At 46.9% G+C, this 9,823-nt stretch overlaps 1 protein-coding gene across 1 annotated transcript; it reads right to left on the bottom strand.

Moving 5' to 3' along the window:
- Positions 1 to 3,498: 3,498 nt before the first annotated feature.
- LOC149470654 (putative taste receptor type 2 member 33) lies at positions 3,499 to 4,407 on the bottom strand. Its single transcript, XM_089661219.1, has one exon. It carries the CDS (start codon positions 4,405 to 4,407, stop codon positions 3,499 to 3,501), a length of 909 nt encoding a protein of 302 aa, XP_089517345.1.
- Between the last annotated feature and the right edge of the window lie 5,416 nt (positions 4,408 to 9,823).

Below are 9,823 nucleotides of genomic sequence, written 5' to 3' on the forward strand. Positions count from 1 at the left end.
AGGTACCAGGGGCATCTCATGGGGCCCCCTACTGACCCCGGGCCCTCGGGCAGTGCCTGAGTTTCCAAATGGTCAGTCCGCCCCTGGGTATGAGTGCCTGTTATCAGTCCAGTAGCAGCTGGTAGGCAGGTGAGCTGAAGGGCAGGGAACAGGATCTGTGCTGTATGGATGGATCACTGAGGAGTGCGTTTTGAGGATGCAGGGTCAGTAGAGCAGATCAGGCATAGAGGTAGATGGCAGGAGGAAGAGTAGTGGGGTCAGAGGCCAGGTCAGCAGCAGAAGATCAATCAGACAGGAGCGGAGACAGAAGGGTACTCCTAGGCAAGCCAGAGGTCAGGGCAGGCAGCGGTCAAGCGGAGGCCAGGAACTGGTTCGGTATCAGGAGTCAATCACAAGAATCAGGGAACACAAGCAAGGATAAGACCATACGGCTATGAGACATTTACTGCAGACAGTTTAAATAGCCCCTGTGGTGCCAGCATTAGTGACAGGCGCGCACCTGGATGAGCAAGTACGCATGCGCACTCCTATGCCCAAGCACCCCCACATCTGCCCGGTTCACTATAACTCTGCGTATATTTGTGCGCCGCGGATCTTCGCCTGCACTATGGGAAGGCCTTTCCTGACAGAAAGTAATATCTGGTAACCAGTAATAAAACCATATCCAGGAAACAGGCACTGAACAGTTAGTAACTTAAACTGTTACAACTTAATATACGGTCACCTGATACGGATTGTAATGAGGCAACCATTAAAATGGATTCACAAAGGCAGTAACAGAGTTGGGCATACAGACTGATTACTAATACGGACTAGGCATAAGATGACATTCTGGGTCCAGATCACCATCAACAATACACAAGTCACCTAAAGTGCAGCTGCGGCAGTAATAAACCTCCATCTGCTGAATACAGGAGACTAGAATGCCGAAGTGCATTAACAGCAACTATGCTGAATGGATGCGCACTGTTTGTAAAAATTAAAGTAAAGGGAGAAGGGATCAAAAGGGACCTGCAGGATGGTGTTGCTGGAGGGGTAGTCTTCTATGTTTTTTTTCTGTTGGCTATCATTGGGGCCATTTAAGAAACGGTGGTGCAATTAAGTAACCCAGCTTGCAGTATACTGATGCAGTGCAGATGCAGTCAAGGTGTGGTATAGGTGTGGTATAGGTGCAGTGTAGATGCGGGTCAAATGCAGTGACGGTTTTGTATCATTGCAGTATTGGGTTGGTATGGGTGAAGTCTAGGTTTGGTAGAAGTGTGGTATAGGGCTGGTATAGATGCAGTATGGGTTGGGTGTACTTGGTGTGCTGCTCTCAGTGGCTCAGTCTCTGCCAGCAGTGTGGATAATGAGTGTCTAATGGAACCGACCCCAGACTGCGCTTGGGTACTTCCGTTAGAATACCGCTTCCCTGTCCGAACACCGACTAGAGACACCACAGCTGAACATACAAGACTAGACGACACCAGTCTTGAAGTAAACCAGGAAATAGACTAGTTTATTTGAACACAGATACAAGATATATACACTCAGGGGACAATCCCCCCTCCCTGCATAATGACACAGGGAGGGGCAATCTACATTTAGTAACAAGAGACACACAGGTTGTAACGGACCGCCTGACAGTACCTCTATCAGTCCCCTGATAGAGCCTCCCCAGAGTGCGGAGTCTAAGTACCGGAACACTTGTTCACCAGGGCCCCTGATGGTGGGGATGGACTTGGAGTGCTCTGGGACCAGGTCGCAGCTGCTAGTTATCTCTACCAGAGGTAGAGGAGTCTGCCAAGGGCTCCAGCGGGTTAAGAGTCTGATGTGAGGGAGCCCAGGGATCCCTGAGGGATGGATGGACGGATGAGCAAAGTCAGAGTCAAACAAGCTGGGTCAGTAACTAGTGGATCGGTGAGGTACAAGACGATATGCAAAGGATAGTCGGGTCACACGCAGGGTCAATACCAAAAGATCAGATCTATAAGGGAACATCCAGGAGCAGAGTCAGGCAAGCCAAGGGGTCAGGACAGGAGAAGGCAACAAGGTCAGACAATCCAAATCAGAAGTACTCACACACAGGTAACAGGATACAATAGACCATTCGGCAACAAGCATCTGTGCAGGGCTGGCTTAAGTAGCCCGCCCTGCACCTGACCGTCGCTGCCTAGGTCCCAGTGCCTGCCTAGTACTGTCAAGACGATGGATGCGCCTGGGTCCTAGTGCTCTCTACCTGTACGTCTTGACAGATGCCTACGCATGTGTAGACCCATGCGTCGCAATGGTCCCTGACACAGGTATTCAAACTTAACACCAGCAGATAGTCCCATCAGGAGGGAGGGCTGCTGGAGACACCCCCCCCCCCACTAAGCTAATACACATAAACACATGCATCCAATAATAGTTTTTTGATCAGCAGGTTACTTCTTGGAATGCCACCTACCCAGAACCTAGACTGGGATCATGGGTTACATACCTTCTGGTTTATCCATCATGATAATTGAACTCCCCCTCTTGGGTCCTGGTGGGTGCACCAGTTCTGTGAATATAATGCCCAAGTCCCAGGGTATCTAATACCTTAGATTGGTATACTAGCCTTAAGGGCAAGGCCTCTGCTAAACTTAAGGCTTTGCCATCATCACACTAGTTTCTCAGAACAGGATGCAAACCAGATCGCTTACTCTGCTCTTCAGCAAACACGAGACAGGAAACTTTTTGGGGAACCATGGTCTCCTCTGTGGGGAAATTCCATAAACACTGCTCTTGCTCTGATTACAGATTCCACATGTAAGAGCAGAAACCAAAGCGTCCTGTCCTGTTCTCAACGAGTCTTTCTTTGATGGCTCTGGCCTCCTGCATTGTCTGCAGCCTATCCAATGATGAGCACTAACTTCCCATAGGCTTGAGTGAGGAATACCCAAAAGGCAGGAGAAGCATCCTATTCAACTCTACAGGATGTATGTGTGCAGGTGTGGGCAACTAAGGACTATTTTTTTTTGCCTGGACTTCATGTAGTGAGGGAGGAGGTAAGTACGGACTTGCTAAAGGAGGAACCCAAATCTAATTTGTGAAGAGGCTAGGGAGGCTATTTTCATCTGTGTCCATTAGGGATCCTCCTCATCACTTCCTGTCCCTTTCACAGAACAGAGATGATGGTAAAACCATGGTAAACCCTCTCTTAGACATGGTATGGGAAACCCCTCTTACAGAGTTGTCACCAGCAGAGATGTCCCCATTGGAAGCTTTCCCCTCTATTCCTGCTCTGTTGACAACTCCAAATTTAGGATTTTCTCCTCACTTTCAGCCCCAGTAACAATGATCACCAGGACAAACCGAGAAGGTGAAAGAGCCAAGTGAGGAGCACAGACAGCAGCTAAAGCTTGACAGGAGATAACCCTTCCACACTCCATACAAAACAAAAAGCTTTGCCTTCAGAAATATTTTATGCTTATTACTATCACAGTAAAAGGTTATAGTGAATATTTAAATATTCAGGTGAGGATCCTCTACATTCTAAGATTCTGTGTTTCTCCAGCTTCTGGTCCAGAATCTTCTCAGAATGATCCTTCTCAGCTTGTTGCTGGCCTGGAAGATGATGGCAGCCTCAAATGATGGAGATAATAACTGTAAATCCCAACAGACTATTGCCAGTGAGGAATTTTTATTAAAATAGCCCACTTGAGACATGAAGAAGAATGTGGAGATGAGAAGTAAGAAGAAGATTGTCCTCAGTGCCATGATATGAGCCTGAAGATTTGGACGTGTTGATCCAGAGTCGTTATTCTTCACCCTCCAGACGTGTCTGAGCAGAAAGGAGAAAGTGAGGACCAGGCACAGGAGACTGAGGGAGAATGGCAGAACGACGCCTAGGAAGGTCACCGGAACAAAATAGGAAGCATGTTCATGGAACCTGATAACAGAGGCTCTTGTGCTGTTCTCAGAAGACTGGATAGGACCTTTTGCCTTCAAAGCCAAGATGACCGAGACAATCACAATGGATATCACAAGTGCTGTTAGGAATAGAAGTAAACTCAGGAAATTGGACACAATTCTCTTTATCCAGATGAAGAACCCATAGCTGAGATTGGTGATGCTGGTACAGTAATGAGCCGAGAGCCAGAAGGTCAACCAGAAACTGTAATATGTTAGGAAGTAAATTGATATGTTCAGAAAACTATAGACTTCTCTAACATGAAAGACTGCCTGACACAAAGCAAAGAATATTCCCTGTAGACTTATCAAACTCTGGAAGAGAATATTCACCATTCCTTTAGCCAGAAAGATCACATCGGTGGGATTCAACTTCTCCTTCTTCCTGATGCTGTCCAGGTTACCCATCACAATACAAGTGTTAGAAGGTATTCCCAAGATGAGTCCCAAGACTGAAGAGATTAAAAGAGAGATGTAGTGTGGAGGCAACATGTTCAGGTTTGGTGTGAGCTCCGGACAGAGATGACGGGACACGTCCAGTGATAGCAGACAGAGTGATAGATTGGAGGGTGGAATTATGGAAAAAGCCTTCAGAGATCCGTCTCATGATTGACTTTGCATAAATGTGATGGATTTCATTGCAATGCCGACATCTAAAGTACGGAACACACCGAGTAACACAATCTCTGAGACATTTCCATTATACTTAACCACTTCAGGATTGGGGGATGATTGTATCCTATTGATTATTATATACACTCTGTACTATGACCATTATATACACTCTGTACTATGACCGTTATATACACTCAGTACTATGACCATTATATACACTCTGTACTATGACCGTTATATACACTCTGTACTATGACCATTATATACACTCTGTACTATGACCGTTATATACACTCTGTACTATGACCATTATATACACTCAGTACTATGACTATTGATTTTCCAGTGATGTCACTTCTTGGTAAAACTTTATTCAAACACAAGCAGCATGAATTGTGTACCCAACCAGGAACTGCCATTGCTGATGTGGTTCCCCCCAATGGGCTTAATTGTAGAGATGAAGGTGGCCAGAGGGAAGACATTTTTCAGCACAATGGAAGCTGCCATAGTACAGTGAGGAACAGATGTATTTGAACCCCCTGCGATTTTGCAAGTTCTCCCACTTCTCCATCATGGAGGGTCTGACATTCACATTGTAGGGGATTCCCACTCTGAGGACAGAATTCAGGAGATCACATTGTATGATTTGTAAAGAATGTATTTGTCTCGCACGGCTGAACAGAAGTATTTGAACACCTGAGAAACAGCAAGAATTCTGCCTCTCAAAGACCTGTTACTGCGCCTTTATAAAACCCCCCTCTACTCCACTCATTCATCTCACTTAGTAGCACCTGTCTGAGCTCTTTATAGACACCTGTCCACCCCACAGTCAGTCAGACGCCAACTACTACCATGGGCAAGACCAAAGAGCTGTCAAAAGACACCAGAGACAAAATTGTGGATCTCCACAAGGCTGGAAAGGGCTACGGGGCAATTGCCAAGCAGCTTGGTGAAAATAGATCAACTGTTGGAGCAATTGTTAGAAAATGGAAGAGACTAAAGACGACTGTCAGTCTCCCTCGGATTGGGGCTCCATGCAAGATGTCACCTCGTGGGGTATCACTGATGATAAGAAAGGTGAGGAATTAGCCCAGAACTACAAGGGAGGAGCTGGTTCCCCTGCTCAAGTCATCACATGTCCAGGCCCGTCTGAAGTTTGCCAATGACCATCTGGATGATGCAGAGGAGGCATGGGAGAAAGTCATGTGGTCAGATGAGACCAAAGTAGAACTTTTTGGTCTAAACTTCACTCGTCTTGTTTGGAGGAAAAAGAAGGATGAGTTGCATTCCAAGAACACCATCCCTACTGTGAAGCATGGGGGTGGTAAGATCATGCTTTGGGGGTGCTTTTCTGCGAAGGGGACAGGACGACTACTGCACTGTATTAAGGAGAGGATGAATGGGGCCATTTATTGTGAGATTTTCAGCAACAACCTCCTTCCCTCAGTCAGAACATTGAAGACGGGTCGTGGCTGGGTCTTCCAACATGACAACGACCCGAAGCACACAGCCAGGAGAACCAAGGAGTGGCTCCGTAAGAAGCATATCAAGGTTCTGGAGTGGCCTAGCCAGTCTCCAGTCCTAAATCCAATAGAACATCTTTGGAGGGAGCTGAAACTCTGTTTTTCTCAGCGACAGCCCTGAAACCTGACAGATCTAGAGGAGATCTGTATGGAGGAGTCGGCCAAAATCACTGTTGCAGTGCAAACCTGGCCAAGGACTACAGGAAACGTCTGACCTCTGTAATTGCAGACAAAGGCTTCTGTACCAAATATTAACACGGATCTTCTCAGGGGTTCAAATACTTCTGTTCAGCAGTGCGAGACAAATACATTCTTTACAAATCATACAATGGGATTTCCTGAATTCTGTCCTCAGAGTGGGAATCCCCTGCAATGTGATCTCCTGAATTCTGTGCTCAGAGTGGGAATCCCCTACAATGTGAATGTCAGACCCTGCATGATGGAGAAGTGGGAGAACTTGCAGAATCGCAGGGGGTTCAAATACTTCTGCTCCTCACTGTATTCATACATGTTGCACTTAGGCCTCTAACAACAAAAAAATGCCCAAACTCCCTCGCAGCGCCAACTGAAGAAAGACATTATCTAGCAAAACCCTGAACATGAAAGTGCCAAAAATGTTATATATTGGTCAGCATATGGTAAGCTATAAATACAATAAATTGTCTCTAAGTACAGACATATCCGGGTATCAATAGATATTCATGACCCCACAGCCTGTACAGAGGGGTATCAACTCAAACATGTATGTCCCTTAACATCAAAATATTCCTAATAGGGTATCATTGTACAGGAAATGCTCCCCATTAACACCCCCTCCCCCGGGAAATTCCATGAGCCAGCTTTTTATTACCAGTTTTTACAAATATATAGAAATAATAATAACTATGAAGTATAAATGACAGGATAGTGTAGATCCTAAGAAGGAGTGAATCCATGAAGAGGAACATGGACATATAGAATAATATTGGATCTGTACACAAGAGACAATCTGATGTCAAAAGTCTATGATATAAAGCCAAGTCAGACAAAAGGGTAGTGCTCTCCCCATAGGAACCACTGGCTAGGATGGGTTCTCTCTTCTTTGACTCAAACTTCACAAGAACTTCAGCCCGTCCGACTCACAAGGTTGAGTGTATACTTACGTACCTGGATAGTGAGCCTGATGTGAAGAGGCAGGCCTCCCGTACAACTCTGGCTCAAGGACCGCTGATGGTGGGACAGCGGTCGCAGGGGCACGGTGGGGTATGAGCAGGGGCGGACTGACAACTCATGGGGCCCCTGGGCAATAGGGGATCATGGGGCCCCTGTGTCCTTGCCCAAACTCAAAAAAGCCTATGAAAAAGGTACCAGGGGCATCTCATGGGGCCCCCTACTGACCCCGGGCCCTCGGGCAGTGCCTGAGTTTCCAAATGGTCAGTCCGCCCCTGGGTATGAGTGCCTGTTATCAGTCCAGTAGCAGCTGGTAGGCAGGTGAGCTGAAGGGCAGGGAACAGGATCTGTGCTGTATGGATGGATCACTGAGGAGTGCGTTTTGAGGATGCAGGGTCAGTAGAGCAGATCAGGCATAGAGGTAGATGGCAGGAGGAAGAGTAGTGGGGTCAGAGGCCAGGTCAGCAGCAGAAGATCAATCAGACAGGAGCGGAGATAGAAGGGTACTCCAAGGCAAGGAGTTTAAACCCCTGTTTTTAAACGCATGTTTCCAGACAGGTTAATTTGGTTTTTGATAGTTGGCTAACTGGCTGACAGTTTGAACTGGCTTTTCTTATCCCCCTTTGTTGATAAGATGTACATATCCTTGTTCCTTGCCAATAATAGCCACTATTAGATTGGGGTAGGCTGGCAAGTTGAACTGGATAGTTCTACTTTTTTGGAATTTTTCACATAGTGACAGCCCTCCATGTTCACTGCTTAAAAAGCCAGTTATAGACCTGGGCAGGTGATCAGTTTTTTCTTTGTACTCCAAGGCAAGCCAGAGGTCAGGGCAGGTAGCGGTCAAGCGGAGGTCAGGAACAAGCTGGTTCGGTATCAGGAGTCAATCACAAGAATCAGGGAACACAAGCAAGGATAAGACCATACGGCTATGAGACATTTACTGCAGACAGTTTAAATAGCCCCTGTGGTGCCAGCATTAGTGACAGGCGCGCACCTGGATGAGCAAGTACGCATGCGCACTCCTATGCCCAAGCCCCCCCACATCTGCCCGGTTCACTATAACTCTGCGTATATTTGTGCGCCGCGGATCTTCGCCTGCACTATGGGAAGGCCTTTCCTGACAGAAAGTAATATCTGGTAACCAGTAATAACACCATATCCAGGAAACAGGCACTGAACAGTTAGTAACTTAAACTGTTACAACTTAATATACGGTCACCTGATACGGATTGTAATGAGGCAACCATTAAAATGGATTCACAAAGGCAGTAACACAGTTGGGCATACAGACTGATTACTAATACGGACTAGGCATAAGATGACATTCTGGGTCCAGATCACCATCAACAATACACAAGTCACCTAAAGTGCAGCTGCGGCAGTAATAAACCTCGATCTGCTGAATACAGGAGACTAGAATGCCGAAGTGCATTAACAGCAACTATGCTGAATGGATGCGCACTGTTTGTACAAATTAAAGTAAAGGGAGAAGGGATCAAAAGGGACCTGCAGGATGGTGTTGCTGGAGGGGTAGTCTTCTATGTTTTTTTTCTGTTGGCTTTCATTGGGGCCATTTAAGAAACGGTGGTGCAATTAAGTAACCCAGCTTGCAGTATACTGATGCAGTGCAGATGCAGTCAAGGTGTGGTATAGGTGCAGTGTAGATGCGGGTCAAATGCAGTGACGGTTTTGTATCATTGCAGTATAGGGTTGGTATGGGTGAAGTCTAGGTTTGGTAGAAGTGTGGTTTAGGGCTGGTATAGATGCAGTATGGGTTGGGTGTACTTGGTGTGCTGCTCTCAGTGGCTCAGTCTCTGCCAGCAGTGTGGATAATGAGTGTCTAATGGAACCGACCCCAGACTGCGCTTGGGTACTTCCGTTAGAATACCGCTTCCCTGTCCGAACACCGACTAGAGACACCACAGCTGAACATACAAGACTAGACGACACCAGTCTTGAAGTAAACCAGGAAATAGACTAGTTTATTTGAACACAGATACAAGATATATATACTCAGGGGACAATCCCCCCTCCCTGCATAATGACACAGGGAGGGGCAATCTACATTTAGTAACAAGAGACACACAGGTTGTAACGGACCGCCTGACAGTATCTCTATCAGTCCCCTGATAGAGCCTCCCCAGAGTGCGGAGTCTAAGTACCGGAACACTTGTTCACCAGGGCCCCTGATGGTGGGGATGGACTTGGAGTGCTCTGGGACCAGGTCGCAGCTGCTAGTTATCTCTACCAGAGGTAGAGGAGTCTGCCAAGGGCTCCAGCGGGTTAAGAGTCTGATGTGAGGGAGCCCAGGGATCCCTGAGGGATGGATGGACGGATGAGCAAAGTCAGAGTCAAACAAGCTGGGTCAGTAACTAGCGGATCGGTGAGGTACAAGACGATATGCAAAGGATAGTCGGGTCACACGCAGGGTCAATACCAAAAGATCAGATCTATAAGGGAACATCCAGGAGCAGAGTCAGGCAAGCCAAGGGGTCAGGACAGGAGAAGGCAACAAGGTCAGACAATCCAAATCAGAAGTACTCACACACAGGTAACAGGATACTGTCAGGGCTCCCAGGTGTGACCAGAGGTGTGTGACTGACGCAGGGAAACGCAGA

The sequence above is a fragment of the Staurois parvus genome, unplaced genomic scaffold (genome assembly GCF_062004578.1).
Source record: "Staurois parvus isolate SC_StPar_1 unplaced genomic scaffold, SC_StPar_1.0 ptg000034l, whole genome shotgun sequence".
NCBI lineage: Eukaryota > Metazoa > Chordata > Amphibia > Anura > Ranidae > Staurois > Staurois parvus.

Excerpts from the sequence above, each read along its gene's own strand:
- LOC149470654 (XM_089661219.1), bottom strand. The coding sequence starts at position 4,407 with ATGTTGCCTCCACACTACATCTCTCTTTTAATCTCTTCAGTCTTGGGA.